Source organism: Ictidomys tridecemlineatus, chromosome 1 (assembly GCF_052094955.1).
Source record: "Ictidomys tridecemlineatus isolate mIctTri1 chromosome 1, mIctTri1.hap1, whole genome shotgun sequence".
In the NCBI taxonomy this organism is placed as follows: Eukaryota; Metazoa; Chordata; class Mammalia; order Rodentia; family Sciuridae; genus Ictidomys; species Ictidomys tridecemlineatus.
In genome coordinates this window covers 32,239,249-32,259,080 of record NC_135477.1, presented here as the reverse complement: position 1 = coordinate 32,259,080, position 19,832 = coordinate 32,239,249, and the positions used below count along the sequence as shown (strand labels likewise).

The 19,832-nt window shown below is 42.6% G+C and overlaps 1 protein-coding gene across 2 annotated transcripts in view; it reads left to right on the top strand.

Moving 5' to 3' along the window:
• Positions 1-19,832, top strand: part of Plce1 (phospholipase C epsilon 1) — a 284,305-nt gene that overhangs the window by 190,024 nt on the left and 74,449 nt on the right. For both annotated transcript variants that reach the window (XM_078037879.1, XM_013362156.4), the window contains exons 5-6: positions 11,764-11,909; positions 17,673-17,931. In XM_078037879.1, coding sequence (XP_077894005.1) covers positions 11,764-11,909; positions 17,673-17,931 — 405 coding nt within the window. The remainder of the gene's footprint in view (positions 1-11,763; positions 11,910-17,672; positions 17,932-19,832) is intronic.

The following is a 19,832-nucleotide window of genomic DNA, read 5'->3' as shown; positions in this document are numbered from 1 at the left end:
TAGAGTTGGTTAGCACCTCACTTTTGCTGAGGCTGGCTTTAAACTCATAATCCTCCTGCCTCAGCCTCCTGAGCCCCTGGGATTATGGGCATGCACCACTGCATTTGGCCTCACCACTGTTTGTTTCAGGACTTCCTTACCTACAAGGCTGGATGTATTCATGTATCCCCACTTTCTCAGAGAGCCCCCACCCCAGTCCCTTCCTCATCTCCTGCTCCTACCCCTCGGGGATAGCTTTGCTTAGACATTCTGTTGATAGACTTCTAAAAACTTGCCTGACCCCTTCGTGCCTTCCTTTTCCTTCACCTTTCTGGCATCTTTCAAAGATACAAAGGATCATTCTTTTGGAGGCCCTCCTCCTTAGGAAGCCTCTCTCTGCTGAACAGAGAAGAGAAAGCTGGAGCTGTAATAAAAAGGTCAGCATTGTCTCCACAAGGGCTTCATCTTGAAGAGGGAGCTGCTGATTGTTTTTTTTAATTATCAGTATTAGTTGACATTTATTGAACATGTACTCAGCTCCGAGCCCTGGAGCCCTTTACGTATATTGCTTCTTGTATTAGTCACCATACCCCTTGTAGTACAGGACATTTGATGGTCCCCTTTTTATGAATAAGGATATCCAATCTCGGGGTAGTTTAGAAACTTACTCAAGGTCACAGAAACAGTGAAAAGCAGAGTCCAAAAATGAACCCAAACTTTTTTAGCTTAAAGCCTACTTCATATACTCTCCGGCCCATCATGGGACAGAGAAGTTGAGGGGGTCGAGTTCAGGTTTCACCAGATTTAGTCCCTAACAAGTTTCATTCATAGAAGCTCAGCCCTACAAACATGCCCTGCACCGACAGCTGATTTAATTGTTTTCTTCTTAAATATCCATTCTATCTACATGTGTCCAGCGGGGCCAGGATGTTACCAGTCCTTTTTTTTTTTTAATATTTATTTCTTAAGTGTAGATGGACTCAACACAATGCCTTTATTTTTATGTGGTGCTGAGGATCGAACCCAGGTCCCGCCAGTGCTAGGCAAGCACTCTACTGCTGAGCCACAATCCCAACCCCATGTTACCAGTCTTGGTACACTGTCAATATCTTTTGTTTCTTCACACAGATGTGTATTCGGGGGGAACATACACGAGTCACAAACCATTTTCTCCCCTTCCATTCTCTCCTCCCTGCTTGATTATCAGTGTTTGTTTGGTTGTCATCTCCTGACCCTTGCTCACCCATCTGTATAACAATGGATAAAAGCTTATATTTCACATCAAGTAAAATAATGACTAGCTGGACTCACTTTTTGCTCACCTGGGGCAGGTGCCAACCTGCTCTGGGGCCCAGAGTGATTCACAGCATGTCTCCTGGCCCTGCAGAGTGGCCCTGGCAGACAGTATTCACTCATCCTCTTCTCCCAGGCAGTGTGGTCAGTGGTTTCTCCATCCAGGGGGCTCGCTCAGGACACCTCAGAATGGGCCCAGCCCATTGTAGACCAGATGAGAAGTCTACCACTGCCCTCTCTCTCCAGTACCCAAGAATCTCAGGGAAAATGGAATCTTTAAGGTGTGGGCCAAAGTACCCACAGGCTTCTGCACCATGGCTTTCTAGGTGTTCTTTCCCAGCACATCTTTTTGAGCCTCTTGGGTGCAGAGCATGCTGACGGTGGTTGCAATGGGGTCATCTTCTAGAATAAGATATCTTGCTCTAGGTCCCTGAAGCAACTCAGGTGCTAAGCTCATCTCCTGAGAAGTGCAGCATTAACAGGGAGTCGGCTGCTAGGCCTCATGCATAACTCAGAACAAGAGGTTGTTGAGCACCTGCCCCCTAATCATGTCAGATCCTGTACCGGGAAACAGATGAGCAAAACTGTCCTTCCTTCAAGGAGCCCCATCTCCAGTGGAGGGGCTAGGGGGTAGCAGTCACAGTGCAGTATAGTAAGGACTCACTAACCCGAGGGCTCAGGGAAGGCTTCCTGGAAGAGGTGACATCTTTGCTACTTGGAAACTTATTGGATGGACAGCTTGAAAATGAAGAAGGGGTCCAAGAGTGAACTTGAGGTCTGGGGCCTTCTGGGTGGACATATCCAGTTTATTCTTGAATATACAAGACAAGAAATAGTCGTTTGATACCAGGGGCAGAGAAGCATGGGTAAAACCAAGTTAAGGGGAGGGAAACATCTATGAAGAAGAGGTAATATAAGAAGAGAATCAAGAAAGGCCAAGACAGAGCCATAAGATACACCATTATTCTAGAACCACTCATGCCAATAGAGCACAGAGTTGTAAGCATGGGCTCTGGGCTGGGGTTGCTTGGGTTGGGATCCCACCTCTACTACTTACCTAAGCTTTGCCATCTTAGGCAAGTGGCTAAACCTCTCTATGCTTCTATTTCGTTGATAAAAAGGAAGTGATAATGACATTTTCCTATTTTGGTTATTATACAAGTAGATGAATTAATGTTTGCTAAAAACTTAAAACAGAGTCTATTTAAGTAAGTTCTGGGAGTATTTGATATCATTATTTCACTGATGTCAGAAAAGAGCAAACCCATGAAGCATAGTAGCACATGCCTGTAATCCTAGGAACTTAAGAGGCTGAGGCAGGAGGACCAGAAGCTCAAGGCCAGCCTTAGCAACTTAATGAGACCCTATCTCAAAATAAAAAGTAAAAAGGGCTGGGGACATAGCTCAGTGGTATCCCTGGGTTCTATATAAGAAAAGGAAGGGAGGAAGGAAGAGATGCAAACCCAGCCGTTACAGAATCAATCTCATGGTGCCCACTGACACTGACCAGTTGAGATCCCCCGAGTGGGAGAGGAAACAAAGAGCCCAGGAAGCAGATCTGAACTGGGGAGGGAGGGACAGGTCATGCAGAATGGTCTAGATGCCACCCTCTGCTGGGAGGGCAGGTCTGTCTGCCTTGCTCACATCTGCCCAGTTCCTTGAACAGTGCCCACTGGAGGGTGAGCTGCTTCAGAGAAGGCATCAGTCACGACTTGCTGAACATGTCAATATTTGCTAGAGTTTCCCCAGTAAGTTTCAGAGAGGAAGCTGCAGGGACCAGGCACTCCACAGTAGCAGCAAATCAGCAAGAAGTTCTCTTGGGGACGTCTCTGAACCTTCGAACTTTTTCAGGGGACACCTGGCTGCCTCGGTAAGTGAGCAGCAGGGATGGGCCTCTGACACATTCTCTCATCTTCCTGACTCCTATTCAGGACCCTGTTCTATTCTGCAGGACATGGAAAACAAATTTTAAATGGGTGACTGAATAGAAGCATTGGAAAAAACCAGCAGGTGCCAATGCCACATTCTCTGTGACTTAGAATGCTAACATTCTGTTCCTACAGAGGATCGACTCAGCTGCATCTGCAGCTGGGTTTCCCATAGTCTTTGCTAAGAGCCACTTCTTTGCCCACTAGATAAGAGTGACTGTCTGGGACTCAAAGATTTAATTATTTCACAAGGAGCTAAGTCTCTTAAGAGCAAATGGAAAGTAGCAGGGCCTGGTGATTTGGCTCCTCCCTAGTTTACAGGTGTAACCTTGGGCAAGTTATTTAGCCACTCTGAAACCCTGGTTATAAATATATATATATATATATATATATATATATATATATATATATACACACACACACACACACACACACACACACATATATACACTAGCATTTTTAATTTTTTCTTCTTTTTAGTTATACATGACAGCAGAATGCATTTAATTTCATTGTACACAATTGCAGCACAATTTTTCATTTCTCTGGTTGTACACAATGTAGAGTCATGCCATTTGTGCAATTATACATGTACCGAAGGTAATGATGTCTCTTTCATTCCATCATGTTACCTATCCTCATGCCGCACTCTTTGTCCAATTCAAAGTTTCTCCATCTTCCCATGCCCCCTTCACCCATCATGGATCAGCATCCACTTAGAGAGAGCACTTGGCCTTTGGTTTTATGGGATTGGCTTGCTTCACTTAGCATGATTATTCTCCAGCTTTATCCGTTTACTTGCAAATGCCATAATTTTGTTCTCTTTTAATGCTAAGTAATATTCAGTTGTGTATATATACCACAGTTTCTTTATCCATTCATCTATTGAAGGGCATCTAGGTTGGTTCCACAGTTTAGCTATTGTGAATTGAGCTGCTGTAAATGTTGATGTCGCTGCATCACTATAGTGTGCTGATTTTAAGCCTTTTGGGTATAGACCAAGGAGTGGGATGGCTGGTTTGCATTATGGGTTCCATTCCAAATTTTCTAAGGAATCTCCATACTGTTTTCCAAAGTGGTTGCAACAGTTTGCAGTCCCACCAGCAATGTATAAGTGTGCCTTTTCCCCCACATCCTTGCCAACACTTACTGTTGCTTGTATTCTTGATAATTGTTGTTCTGACTGGAGTGAGATGAAATCTTAGAGTACTTTTGATTTGCATTTCTCTAATTGCTAGAGATGGTGAACATTTTTCAATTTACTGACCAATTGTATTTCTTCTTCTGTGGGGTATCTGTTCACTTCCATTTATTGAGTTTTTTTTTTTTTTGGTGTTAAGTTTTATGAGTTCTTTATATGTTCTGGAAATTAGTGCTGTATCTGATGTATGTGTAGTAAAGATGTTCTCCCACTCTGTGGGCCCAGGTTCCTCTTCTTAAAATGGAAATAGTATTAGTTCCAGCCGTGTAGAACTGAGAGAGTTAAATGGGATAAACATTGTACGTTTCACAAATACATTCTGATATGTGAAAAGCTGTTGTTGTAATTAGGATGATTAAAATCATGCAAAAAGGGATGGGAGTTGTAGTCCAGAAGCAGAGTATGTGATTAACAGGCATGAGGCTCTAAGTTCAATTTCCAGCACCAAAAAGAAAAAACATGTGAAGAGGAAGAAAAATGATTCATAAATAACCATGGAGTAGGATCAGAATAGTTTGATGCTAGCAGTTCATTCATATCAAGACTTTTTATGTAAACTATTAGTTACAGATTTAACTTCCATCATAACTAAAAGGGACTATATAACTAAGATCCTGTGTTATGCTACTATTAACTACTTTTACAGAAGGGAAGAATATGCATGAGATGAGACTTGCTTTTGAATATCATTTTATAATTGGCTTCAAAATGAATAATCCATTCAATTCAATTGAAGATGGTAAAAGAGAAGATAACACATCCTGCCAAGCTGCTAGTGGTTTCCTCTAGTTCATTTAATTATAAATAGTATTCACATATCTCAGAATATTTTCCCTAGTTGGTTTTAAAATAGTCGATAACTCTAGTGAATTTAAAACCTAATTTCTATGGTTTAGCTAAACCTAAGATAAATTACCTCCCCTCCTGTTTTTCTTTGTCACTTAAACTCATCATCAATATAATGCTGAAAACAGTAAAAAAAAAAAAAATTTAAACCCTAATTTCTGAGTATTCAGGGAATTTAGAGTTGAAGATTGTAGGAATAAGCAACTATCTTTTGCTTATCATGTGCAGGAAATTCTACAAATAGTAGGAAGGTAGTTAGAATGGTATGCTCTCTCCCCTCAAAAAGTTGAGTAGAGAAGATGGACTTGCACACAACAGCCTCCGTTGGCAGGCAGAGTATGCTATCTTCATTTTCGTATACTTGCTTCAACTTTTCCTGCCCCATGCCTAGCATAGTTCCCAGCAAATTCATAGGCATGCGGTGACTGTTTGTGGAAAGATTAAGCACCATTATAGAGATATAAATAAAGTGCTTTTGGAGGGCAACTGGGACCAAAGAGTGGTAGAAGGACTAGTCTTCCAGAGATGCAGCATATAAATGGGTAAAGTTGGTCTTCTACTTATCCAGTCATAATACCAACCATGCCACCATTTAATAACTTGCTTGTGGGATTTTTCTCTGACTGATCTTCAAGTTCTTATCTTATTTACTAATGTCCAGCATAGTTCATGGTACATGGAAGATACTCAGTAAATATTTATTAGAAGGAGGGTCACTTCATCAGGTGTAGTGCCACATGCCTGTAATCCCAGCAGCTCGGGAGGCTGAGACAGGAGGATCGCAAGTTCAAAGCCAGCCTCAGCAATGGTGAGGCACTAAGCAACTCAGTGAGACCCTGTCAAAATACAAAAAAAAAGGACTTGGGACGTGGCTCAGTGATTGAGTGCCCTTGAGTTCAGTCTCTGGTACCAAAAAAGAAGAAGAAGGAGAGTCATTTCAAGTCATGATATATTTTTCAATTTTTTTGTTTTGTTTTGTTTTTCATTTGCAAGTTAGTAGAAACTGAACTCAAACCTGCTCATACAAAAAAGGAAAAATTGCTTTATGTATATGAGGTCATCAAAAGGTTTCACGCATGGTTAGATGTAGGAGTCTGACAAATGTCCTCAGGAATCTCTGTTTATCTTTCTTTTGTGTTGGCTTCATTCCCAAGCAGGCTCTCCTGATATTGTAGCAAATATATCTATTGACGGCCCTGAACTCTATCTTTATAGTGTGTGATTCCAACAAAAAGATGTGTCTCTTCCTGATAGTTTCAGCAAAAGACTCAAGGAGAACTGTAGTTAGCCTGTCTTGGTTCGTACACTGATCATCCCTGAGGCCAGGCCTGAAGGAAGGAGTGTGGCCAGCCTCATGTAATCTGTACAGACTAGGATGAGGAGAGGTGGGACAGCCAAAGCAAAAGTTCAAACACAATTCCCTATATCTTCACAGCACAAGTCATCAAACTGAAAAAAATGGCATAGATCTCCGTGTAGGCAGAGAACAGAAAATGGTGCGTCTAAAATGTTAGATGGATAATAAAGATCTAGATCGAGACATAAATATATTCATATATGTGTTTGGGTCATTATGTCTTTTAAAATGACATTTTATTCCTACTGAGGAGTCAGGGAAGCCTGCAGGAGAGGTAACCTGTGAGTTATCCTTCTGTTAGGAAAGGACAGTGCTCAGGGCAGTCACAGATTCTGCTGGTCCAAATTCTAATGGTCTCATAAGCAAGTGGAATTCAGAGACTGCTTTCTTCTGAATTTCTGTGTTCTGGGTAACAGGAGTCATAGTAGTGGTGGCGGCAGCGGCCATAGTCTCCGTAGTAAATGTTCCTGGAGCCCTTAACCATCTACTAAGCAGTGTGTTGAGATCTTCAGATGTAATCTCCCATTTCATCTCACTGTAATTTTTTGAGGTAAATATCATTCCCCTTTTACTGAAAAAGGACTTGAGGCTCAGAGCAGTGAGGTGACTTGCCTCAGGAACATGCCCAAGGGAACAGTGGAATGGGACTTGAGCACAGTTCACCCAACTCCATTGCTCCTGCTCCCCCCAACTACTCTCTCCTGCCTCCCTTAGCTTCCCTTCCTAGTTCCAAAAGGGTCCTGGACTCAGGTCCAGTTGGTGAGATGAAACCAGGGTGACCAATTTATAATATTGGACTGTATGGACTCCAGAAATGGTGTGTGGGCCCTAATTCAAGGACCCACGATACAGAAAAGGGATGCAGAGTCTCTGGGCTAGATCTCATATTTCAGTGCATTTAAGAATCACCAGGGGGCTGGGATTGTGGCTCAGTGGCAGAGCGCTTGCCTCGCACATGTGAGGCACTGTGTGCAATCCTCAGCACCACATAAAAAAATAAATGAACACAATAACGATATCGTGTCTATGTATAACTAAAAAAAAAAAAAAAAAGAATCACCAGGGAGTTTATCTGAACATGGAGATTCCCAGGCCCTGACCTCAGCCTGACTCCCAGGTTAGGTGAGGCTTTGGGATCTGCATTTAAATAAACACCTTATGACCACCCCCAGTGACTCCATTGTGAGTGCTCACACTTGAGCATTGCCTAGGTATGTGTGTGTGTGTGTGTGTGTTATGTACTTGCATTCATGACTGTGTTACATTCATGACTGTGCCTGCACGCTCTAGTTCAAGGGTTACCTTGGTCCACAGAGGGAGGGTGTGAATGTACACTTCATGTAAAGTACTTGCATGTAGCTTTGTGTAGACTTCATTATCTTCTATAGATTTTACCATTTGAGCCTAACCTTCGCAATTAGGCTGACAATAACCATTATAAAATATCATCTTTCCATGAAAACTTAGGCTCAGAGTGTATTCAAAAAACTTTTTTGGCATAAAGTTATTTGTCTCCTTTTTCTGGACCTGGGAACAGCAATAGGAAATGTTCAGGCTTTTTCCCAAATATAATTCCTGAGTACTTAGAGGATGAGAATCCTCCCTGCCCACGGCCTCCTGGGATTCCGATGGCCTGCCTGTCAGCCTGAGGCACTGAGCATCCCCATACGAGAAATGTGGGAAAGGTGGCCTCTGTCCTTGAGAACTTAGGGTCTGCTGAGGGAGACAGAACAAGCCCATGTGAAAGAGTCAGACACACAAATATAACAAAATAAGCCAGATGCACACTCATGCAGTGGTGAGAATCCAAGCATAGATGTAACTTTGGACTCAAGCTATGACATTAAGTCCAAGAGAAGAGGAAGAAATTTGAATGTAAGGTACCAGGTGAACCAGCAGAAAAGCCTTCCTTGAGGAGGTCAGCATTCAGCATTTAATCATTCATTCCCTCATTCACAGGCCTCATTAGACTTATAGAGGACAGATCTTGGTGGGTCACAGACACTGCTACCTACCTGTGAGCAGAGCACACTGTCTATGATGACGTCTGTCTTCGTGGGAGCACAACACCAGTTGGGCACAGAGCTCAGAATGCCATGGGGTACCACAGCAGGCAAACTTGAGGACATATTCCAGAAGGAAAGTCAAGGAAGTTCTCCTTGAGTAAGTGAAGCTTTTGTCAGACTCCAGAAGGCAGCCTTGCCCCTTACTTATAGCGGGGCCAGGGCACAGGAGGCTCCAGCCTGTCCACCTACCTTGTCTTCCCATCCTGGCTTGTGTGCCAGTCGGTGGACCCATAAGGTCTCAAGTTCAAAGGAAAGGTCTCTGTGAGTGGTGCAAGAACATTCCTTCCAAATTGAGCTACAGTGATGCTAATAAGGTATTTGAGGTGATAAGAGAGAGCAAGGTGCTCAGTTTGGCTAAGCCTAAAAGTACTGAAAAAAGCAAAAGAAAAAAAGTATCTTGGGAGAAGAGCAATTGTGGTGCTATGAGCAGGTCCCGGGGTTTAGGATCATCCTGGGAAGCCAGAGCCTTCTAGGAGGAGCTCTTGAAGAATGAGGCTGGGGCCTGATTTCTCTCCTTGTTCTGAGTTGACCACTGAAACCAGGTAATTTAATCTGCCACAGTTAGCAGCTAGGGGCGCTCTCTCTACTACAGACTTGGTCCTTTATCTTGATACATTTTTTTGTGTTTTTCTTTTTGACTCCAGTATTCCTGAAATTCTTTCTGAATTGGCAACGCATCCTATTGACATTTGTCACTGAATCTTCTCTTTCTTTTTGTCTTATTTATTTTTTTCATATTTTGTCTCATTGATGAAACTCCCACCACTTAGTTCCTCTAAAATTATGAATATGTTAGGCTATAGTAAGAATCTTCCCTGAAGTTTGTAAGCAGATGGTGTACGTGCGCGTGTGTGTGTGTGTGTGTGTGTGTGTTGGGGGGTGTGTGTTTATGATAACAGTGCTTACATAATCTCAACAGCCAGGGGCCCTTGGGACTCACACTCAGCGATGGAACAGTTGGCTTAAATTAGGTTTCCATGTGAAATATAGTATCGCTATTTTTTTCCTAGCATTGTGGGAAAGTGTATGGAAAATGATTTGACTGATAGGAAATAAACCTGGACACATAATCAGGATGGAGACCCAAAACCAAGTGGTGTTCTGCACCTGCGCTACAAGCAGGCCTCTCCAGGGGAGGGGAGTTAACCCTTTCTGGTCACTGCATGGTACAAGAATGGCCTGAAATACCGGTGGCTTTGCAGAGATCCTGATTTGCCATGAATTTCAACAGAAAAGGCTCTAAAGCCATGGAAAGAATATAGCCAGAGGCCTCAAGTAGTAATCAGTTGGATGACTTTGAGGAATGATTGTAACTTTTTAGAATCTCACATATATCTGAAGGGAGAAGGGTTTGAATCTTCAACTCAAAAAAGTTGACAATATTATGATCCCAAGTGACTTTGCACTGTAGGGCAGGGCCTGTCAAAAGCAATTCAGCCTAAAGCAAAAATTGAACAGAAGCACCAATGACAGTCAGTGTCTATCAGCAAAATAACTTCTTTTTAACCTAATGGAGTCAGAGTTTCACAAAAGTGACTTCTAACCAGGTGAGAAGACGAGGCATGGAGACCGTGAGCAAGGGATAGCTCATAGCTGTAGAAGGGTCAGCCCTGGGAATCCTAGAGGGCTCCTGGGGAGACCTGGATGGGGCTTCTCCTAGAGGTCTGAGTCCAGATCTGATCCGCTGTTGCCTGAGGGCCAGTGTGATCCTGAGCAGGTGGGGAACAGAGGGGCATGTTAGGAGCACTAGGGAGTCCTAGTTTTGACATCAACAAGAATGGTGACCTCAGAAAGTCACTTCTCCTGTGAGCCATATACTTGATCCGGAAAAATAGGGTTCGACTGCCCTCTATGGTTGCTGCCAGTGCTAAATGCCATTCATTCTTATCTGTTTTTTTCCTCTACTTTTGGACATTATGCCCTTGACCTTGAACAACCTGTAGTCGTCTGGGTCACCATGCAGTCTCTGTTCAGGTCTCACCGTCATGCAGGCTGGGGAAAAGAATTGCTCCCCAGGTTTCAGACTATTGCTGATTCAGGTGTACCTAATGAGGCTGTGTGAGGTCAAGACCAAGGTTTTAGTCTATTAACAACTGAATTCCTTAACCTCAATATTAGCCAGGGTGGAGAAATTAACTTAGATGGACACTAGGGTCCAAACACCAAAGTATAGGGAGAATACTATAAATAAAATAATCTTAGAACTAATGCAAATGATTTCAAGAGTGTATATCATAAAGAGGTAAGTAGATGAGAATTATTACTAAATTTTTTAGTCCAGACTGTAGTAGTAGAAAAAACAAATTCTGTTAGAGTACGTTTAATCCCAGAGTTGGAGAACGTTAGTGTGCATGTATACACATTGGGCATTTATTGGGGATTAATAATATAACTCTGAATCAGGCACCCTTCCCACCTGCTAGATGAGGCCTTTAAGTAGGTCTGAGAATCTGAATAGTCCTTGACTCCTAGGATTGTTGTGAAAGATAATTGTGGTAATATAGGTAATGCTTACAATGGCTCCTGGCACATAAAAAGTGCTCTGTGAATATTTATTCTCTTTATTTTGACATTTGAAGTAATACATATATATATAAATTACCCAAAAATAGCTTTCTAAATTTCTTTTCATTTGATAGTATGTTTTTCACTACTTGATAAATATCTTTAATCCATGCTAAGCACATTGATTACATCTAGTCTTGATGTCCATCAATATATTTCCATCAAAATTATCCTTAAGCCTTATTTTCTTTTAGTTTCATGGAAGTGTATAGAGGGATCTTATAGGAGGGAGCTATGCTCAGCACTATACCACTAGTGCACTTTGAAGAGGGATCTTATCAATTGTCCTTTTCAGTCTCTTTATCTTAAAGATGAAGATGAACACACATAGACATTAATGACTCACCAAGTTTCTGTTTCAAAGCAGTGATGGAGCTTGGTTTTCACTTCAGATCTCTAGGCCAAGTCCTTCCTTTATTAATACTAACTTAATTTAAAAAAAAAAAACAGAACGTTTCCTTGTGGAAAAAAAATATGTTTCTGGCTTCAGGACACAGTTTCAGTGAATGCCCCTCCTGCATCTTCCAGGTGAGCTCCTGGGTAACATGGCTGATCCTCACAGCAGGCTCCATGGAGGAAAAGCGGGAAGTCTTCTCATATTTGGTGCATGTGGCCAAGTGCTGCTGGAACATGGGCAACTACAATGCTGTCATGGAGTTCTTGGCTGGCCTCAGGTAAGTCAGCAGGAATATGGTAATCTGCACTATCTCCTCTGACTAGCCAACAGCACTGAATTAATTCCCCAGGCAGCCACACTTACCCAAGGAAACCAGTTGGTAGTGATCATTTTAGGGAGTGTACTAACTATTCCCTTCCAGTACCACAAGTCCTGTCCTTCAAAGTTGCTGCAGAATTTGGCCGCTGTAGGCCAGACATGATCCCCCTTCACTGCGTGTGGTCTGATCCCATGTGCTTTGGCCAGCCTAAGTAAAATTACCTGGTTGCATTACCCATTAACTCTATTACTGGTCCCTCTCTTCCCCTTCCTGCCCATAAACCTCACTGTCACCTCTCCCTTCAGCTCTTCTTGAATTACCCCAGCATTGTAAACTCCTGACTACTACTGACCCTTAATAATAACAATGGCTAATATCAACAATAAGCTTCCTGCCGCAATCCGGCTGCAGCAAAATAACGGGGGGGGGGGGGGGGGGAGGGGGGGTGACGAACAACTGTGTACATTGATACAGCAGGAGTGGGAGCTGCTTATTGTAGGACAGGAGGGGTATATATACATTCCACACAGCTTATCTCAATTAACATAAACTAGATACAGCAGTCAACCAATAAGGAATCTCCATACTTAATGGCTGGCTGGCCTTACTTCACAAACCACTCCCTCTGGCAAAATGCCAGGTGCCATCCTGACTTGTTTACAGACCCTAACAGCTTCCAATAATGTTGGTTCTTTCATAATCATTGAGCACTCACGGGATGTCAAACACTGGACTAGCTAAGTACATTCCACTCTTTACATCTTGTAATTCTCAAAACTGTTCTTTGAAATTGATAGTATTATTGTTCCCTATTATACCAAAAGAGGAAACTAAAGAGAAGGTAAGTCATTCATGGCTGGGGCATCATGCAGGCATCCTGGATTTTAGAGCCCATGATCATGACCACTGAGCTATTTGCTCCTGTGCCTTCTCTATCAAACTAGTAATAAAACCACCATCTCATTGTAAAGTCTCCCACCTTCTTCCCTTTCAGTCTTGGCTATGTTACATAAAATAACTGCTTGCCCTCCTGTGGGAAGCAGCATGCGTTTGAGGAAGGAGAGCATGAGTTGTCCAGTTAGTAACAGGGAATCAACTCCTGCCACCCCCCAACCCAATTCCCCAAGGAATAGCTCTGTGATATCTGGGCAAGCCACTTGACCCCACTGAGCCTCAGTTTCTCTGTCTAAAAATGGGGATAATATCAAAAGGTAGATGTGCCTGCTATGTAGTAAAGCTTCATAAAGAGACAGTGGTGACGTTGTAATTTGTCTCCCAAGATTTGCCATCCCTGTGAGGATTCTCACTATAAGTCAATCTTGCCTTATAGCATTACAACATCAAGATCTGTCTTTGGTTCTCCAGGTCCCTACACAGAGATTCCAGGTTGGGCAAGGAGATGAAAATTCCAAGTGGGAAATTTTTTCTTGTCTTTTGAACTTTCTTACCTAAGAATAAACTCAAATGATCATCTCATTTGAAATGAAATTTACAATGGCCATACAGCTGGACCTGGCATGGCTCAAAAGAAGGAAAAACAGAACACATATTGAATAAGAGAAGGCTATTTCCAGATGACTCTGGTTCTTTTTGTGAAAAGTTTTCTATGAAGAACCTGAATTACGCACGCCTGTAATCCCAGCGACTCGGGAGGCTAGGCAAGAGGATTGCAAGTTCAAAGCCAGCTTCAGCAATTTAGCGAGGCCCTAAGAGGCTTAGCAAGACCCTGTCTCTAAATAAAATTTTTAAAAGGGGGTGCTGGGGATGTGGCTTGGTGATTAAGTATCCCTAGGTTCAATCCCCAGTACCAAAAAAAAATAACCTGTATTACATTTATACTAAGAAAAATAATCATATTATGATAAAAATAGTTCACTGACAAGCTGGAGCTGGCTATTGGCTGAAGACCACGCCTCCCCTTTCCTCTCCCCTTGAATGTGACTGTGCTCACAGCATGGTTCGATCTCCCTCCAGAGTGAGCACTGCAGAGAGCAAGGCACAAACTGCTATGCCTTTTATGTCCTGGCCTCAGAAGACCCACTGTCACTTCTGCCACACTGTACTTGTCACCCAGGATCAGCACTAAGTCACTGTGGGTGGGGACCACCCAGAGCATACTACCAGGAGGTGTGGATTTTTGAAGACCACATGCTGAGTTTTAGTTTCTCTAAATACAAGAATAGCTTCAGAATGACCCTTGGAGACTTAGAGTGAATTTGACTTTTCAACCCAACTTAGTTTGCATTTGGAATCCAGGAAGGCCTTACAGCCAGGAGATTCTCAGTAGATAAGGAATAACCTCAAACCAGGCTACCCCTCACTGATCCTTGTGCATTTTGTCTTACACTCCAGACCCACTGCCACCCACTCCCATGCTCCTACACTTGGGTTAACACTAAACTGATCTTTATGGACAGATGGGAAATGTGCTGGGTATAATTGGCTCTTTCTTGGAACAATAGATGTAGGAGATGAGCTGCAGAATGTTCTCTTGATGGAATGATGGTGGAGGCAGGGTTCCTGTGTAAAAGGCCTGAGAGTGTTTGGATTCCAAATAATTTAACTGCATCAGCATAACTAGAAGTTTTTCATTTTTAATTTTTTAAGAACTGGATGGGAAGAAGGCACACCCTTGTTGTTAAATGACTGTTATTGTCTATATAAACATTGAACATTTTGCTTCCTCTAAATTCTCAGCTCTTTTAAGGAAACAATTAGAAGTTCAGAAATTTATAATCAAAGACATTCACTCAGTTGTGCGGTCAATTTAAAATAACCCAGATGAACAACAATAGGAAAGTACTCAAAGGAAATAATATGATGATCCAGATAAACTGTCAAAAATGATGTTTACAACTGATTTTTAAAATGATGCTTATGAAAAGCTTTACATCACTGGGAAACAGGTAACATATGACTAAAACTCTCTGGGACCAAAGCTGTCTATTTAATAATATTAGCACTATTTCTACAATGAGACAGTTAGATAGAATAAATACTGAAAGGAAGTATACCTTATAGTGTCTGTGTTTGATGAAATAATAGGTGATTTTTCTATATTTTTTGGTGATCTTTTGTTTCATTTTGTTTAGTTTTTGCAATGAGCATCTAGTACTTTTATAATTAAAAAAAAAGACAAACATTTTTAAAATAGTACCAATTCTCTGTCTAATTGATTTTTGCTGAAGTTTGTCCTTTACTCCAAGTGTACCCTGACAAATCCATTATTAACAAAATGTGAAATCATTAAATAGTAGAATAACCTCTCATTCAATCATTTTCTCCATTTATTTGTGCTTTCACTTCATTCCTTCAAAAACAACAACAGCAATAACAACAACAATTCACTGTTTTATAAAAACAGTTGTAGGACTGGCTAGGCTTAGTGGGGTGAAATCAGAAAACAATTTTATTTTTCCAATTTTTCTGCCTTTCAAACCTGCCCGACTAGCTGTCCCTACCCTGACCCTGGTTATACACTGGTAGATTCTGTGGCTTTTCCTGTCACTCTTGTGGTTAATAAGCAGTCTCTTTCTCCACACTCATGAACAGGTATGATTCTTAGAAATATAAGGTTGTGTTAAACACACACACACATTGGGGCTAGGATTGTGGCTCAGTGGCAGAGTGCTTGTCTCGCATGTATGAGGCACTGGGTTCAATCCTCAGCACCACATAAAAATAAATAAAGATACTGTGTGTTCATCTACAACTAAATAAATATTTAAAAAAGAAACACACACACTCATACAATAGGTTGCCTAAGATTACCTATACGTTAAAAATACACCATTTTGTAACTTGCTTAGCAACATATATGTATATTAGAAAAGTATAAAAAGCTGTAAGGTTGTTAAGGTGGCACAGACCTGTAATCCCAGCAATTTAGTTGGCTGAGGCAGAAGGATTGCAAGTTCAAGGCCAGCCTCAGCAACTTAGCAAGACCCTGTCCTTTTAAATAAAAAGTAGAAGAACTGGGAATATAATTCAGTAGTAAAGTATCCCTGGGTTCAATCCCAGTACAAAAAGAAAAGATCCTAAGGAATGAAAACACCAGAGACCAGAGTCCCAGTCCCAGTGCTGATCCCTCCTGGAGGAAGAGAGGGATGAGGGATGTGTGGTCATGGAGGAGTCTGCTGGGGCCTCAGCCATATGGTTGATGTTGGTTTTAAACCCAGAGGAGGTTGTATGAGTCTTTGTCACATCCTTCTCTGTCTTTTGGATGTCTCATATCACACATAATGATTTTTTTAAATCCAGCCTGATAGAAATTAAAGTTGCAATTTCTCATACATTTAAAGTTTCTTTCCTTCCCCACATTTCACAGCCCATCCACTCTCAAAAACTTGCAGTAGGTGACAAGATATGGTTCATACTTTTCCTTCCTCTTCCTTCATCTCAGAGTCCCTACAGAATCAAAGGAGGGGAGAGAACAGAAGAGGGAGAGAGAAGGGAGAGGAGGGGTAAAAGGTCCTGCTGGAGTGGAGCGGTTGGGGTTTGTCCTTGCTGCCCTCACAGAGACCCAAGTGGGTGAGTTTAGAGTTTCCTCCTTGTTAGTCCTCTAACCCCCTCACCTTGTCCTGTTGGGACCTCCCACACACACTATTCCTTCACCTGGAAAAATTCTGTACACCCTCTAGGCAACCACTCGGCTAGTCCCCACTCTCCAGGGTCTAGTCATCTCACATGGCAGGAAACTCTTTCAAGACAGCTCAGGCCCAACCTTTTCCTACAATCTCCACTCTGGACTCACTGGAGACACCCATTATTTTGCCCTCCCAAGTCTGCAAATGCAGGATCCACTGGACCCTCCTCTCTCCCTTTGCTGTCAGCAGCTCCAGCCAGCCTCTCATCTTGAGGCAAAAGTCACACACATGTGATGAACAGACTTCCCAGGACACAGGTCAACATGTCCGTGGAGTTCACTTGAAGTCCCCAACACTTGGGATCGTTTCCCTCCTTTTCACGTGAGCCATCCCATAACCCTCTCCAAAGAAGTATTCCCTGTCTGCTCAGATCCAGTTTCTTTGTGTGGGCCCAAGGAGGCTGAGACCATTGAGGGCACGGCAGTGTAGACCCTCCCTTGTGACCACCTGACACCTCTGTTTAGAAAGTGGGCTGCAATGTCATGTGCAGATCTCAGCAGCAATTTCAAAATAAAAAAAAAATCCATTAAAATCTTTTTAAGGCAAAAAACACTCTAAGACAGGGGTTCCACCCCATCTCCCCCTCCCCTACCAAATGACAGGTGGCTTAATGTCAAACTCAATTCAGTAAAAAGCAATTCTCCAAAGAGATCAAAACAATAGTTTTCATGTACACCATCAAGGGACTCAGATCAAGAGGAACAGATGGGGCAAGTTTTCTGTGGGCATTCTCCACAAATATCTGTACAAACTATGTATAACCCACTATGTTTCCCTTTTGGCAGTAGCCATCAGAAAAGCTCAAACTTATATCCAGAGCCCAGCTTCCATAATTAACTCAACATCGTAAACCTGTCCTTGTTTGCATCTGTCCTGTTTCATTTTGAGTTTCAATTTACGAAAGTAATATTCATACCATTTCGGGAAGTAGGTGGAGATAAGAATCCTCAATAAATGTTAACAAGTAAAGAACACAAAGAAGGTGACAAGAATGGATTTGTATGGAATTTAGGATATCTGCCGTAAGCCCCATTATTTCTCCTTCAGTCTAAATAGTGTCATTTATTTGCAACAGGTCAAGGAAAGTTTTAAAGATGTGGCAATTCATGGACCAGTCTGACATCGAGACCATGAGGAGCCTGAAGGATGCCATGGCTCAGCACGAGTCCTCCTCCGAGTACAGGAAGGTGGTGACCCGCGCGCTGCACATCCCTGGCTGCAAGGTGGTTCCGTTCTGTGGGGTGTTTCTGAAGGAGCTCTGTGAAGTACTTGATGGAGCCTCTGGCCTCATGAAGCTTTGCCCGCGGTACAATTCCCAAGAGGAGACTTTAGAGGTGAGGCCTTTCAGAGCCAGTGCGCTCTTTGGAGCCATTATCACTGCATTATCACTCATCAGCGCTGTTGGTACCCACTATCACATGGAGACATCACACCGAGTGCACAGTAGTCCTTGTTATGTTGTTTCTGGGTAGCAGGTAGGTTCTAGGAAGTTCTGGAGAAAAGAATGCCAACCGGCACTGTTTGGGGCTCCTTATTGTTGGCTAGGTTTCATGTGACACTGTTTTAGTACCAGTGGAAGAGGGTGTTATTTCTGGCTTTTATTTTAAAGGCAGCAGGTTTTTCTTATTGGGTGGGAATGCCTAGAGTCAGGGGATAAAGAAGGTCAAGGGAAAGTGTTACCTTCTCCAAACCAGTGGGAGAAAAAATGGGGCAAGTCAACACTGCCTTCTCTCCATGCTTCATGGGAAGATGCTCAGAAAGCTGGTGTCTCATCCAAAGATGCGTTCCAGGGTTCAGTCCCTGCTGCCCACGCTTCTCCCAGGCCCACTGTTTCCTGTTCCTGTAGTGGAGAGGATAGTGTGAGCCTGGACCCAGGGTGTTGGGCATTGGAAAAGAGGGCATTGAACAACTGGAGAAATAAGAAAATCTCCCTCTGGGGTGTTTAAAAGGAAAGAAGGGACTAAAAAGATAAAAAGAAAAAAAAACTTTACAGAGATTTCGAGAATCTCATATCTGGAAGTCCCAAATCCAAATCTAGGGTGATTTTCACCATTGTACCAGTATTCACCACCTATAATCCACACCCAGCCTAGTAAGAGTGGAAAGACAGCTAAAAACCTCATACTGGCATCATCTGGTATCAGAAAGACTTGAGACCCCTCCGCCATCCCCAGCTATCCCAGCAGGTACAGGCAATGCCACTGGCTGACAGCTCTCAGGTTTATCACCTGTGATACAAGTGCAAGAAATAAAGAAGGCTGAAAGTGAGCCAAGCTACACCCACACCAGCCCCTCCTGTCCTAGGAAGAGGGAAACTCATATCTCTGGGCCTAGCTGCAGCTCTCACCTCTGATGAGTGAAGCTTTCTTATCAGAAAACAGATATTAAGAGCTTTAAAACCGGGGCTGGGGATGTGGCTCAAGCGGTAGTGCACTCACCTGGCACGCGTGCGGCCCAGGTTCAATCCTCAGCACCACATACAAAGATGTTGTGTCCGCCGAAAACTAAAAAATAAATATTAAAAATTCTCTCTCTAAAAAAAAAAAATTATAAAAAATAAAGAGCTTTAAAGCCATCCAGGAAGCCAGATGCTACACACACCTGTAATCCTAGCGGCTCGGGAGGCTGAGACACGAGGATCGTGAGTTCAAAGCCTGCCTCAGCAAAAATGAGGCGCTAAGCAACACAGTGAGATCCTGCCTCTAAATAAAATAGAAAATAGGACTGAGGATGTGGCTCTGTGATCAGTGCCACTGAGTCCTGTGTTCAATCTCCAGTACCCAAAGAAGGGGGAAAAAAAGAAAAAGCACCCAGGGGTCACTGTCCCACCAGTGGATGTATGAATAATAAAGTTAAAAGGCACCATTTCTTAATGTTTTCCTTGGACCCCCTTCATTTCATCTGGTTTCGTAGCATGGTATGCTTTCATCATGGTGTTCCTCGATGCTCCGTACAAGGGTATTTTATCCTTAACTCTGCCCTTCCTCTGTAAAGTGGCTAACCTTCTCCCTAGGGAGCTCTGAAATAATATTGCTTTTTGTGTTTTAAATCCGAATGGAGTGTTGACTCCTGCAGGGACTAAAGTTGTCTCAGTGGAAACAAATTTGAGTTTTGATATTTCACGTGGTGAAATGAAAAAATGTTTTTCCTGGAGGTTCTTGTTTTCTTTCCAATAAAATAGGCACAAATGCTGTTATTTATTGCTATTATGATTTCCTTTCCCTAGCCAAGTAGG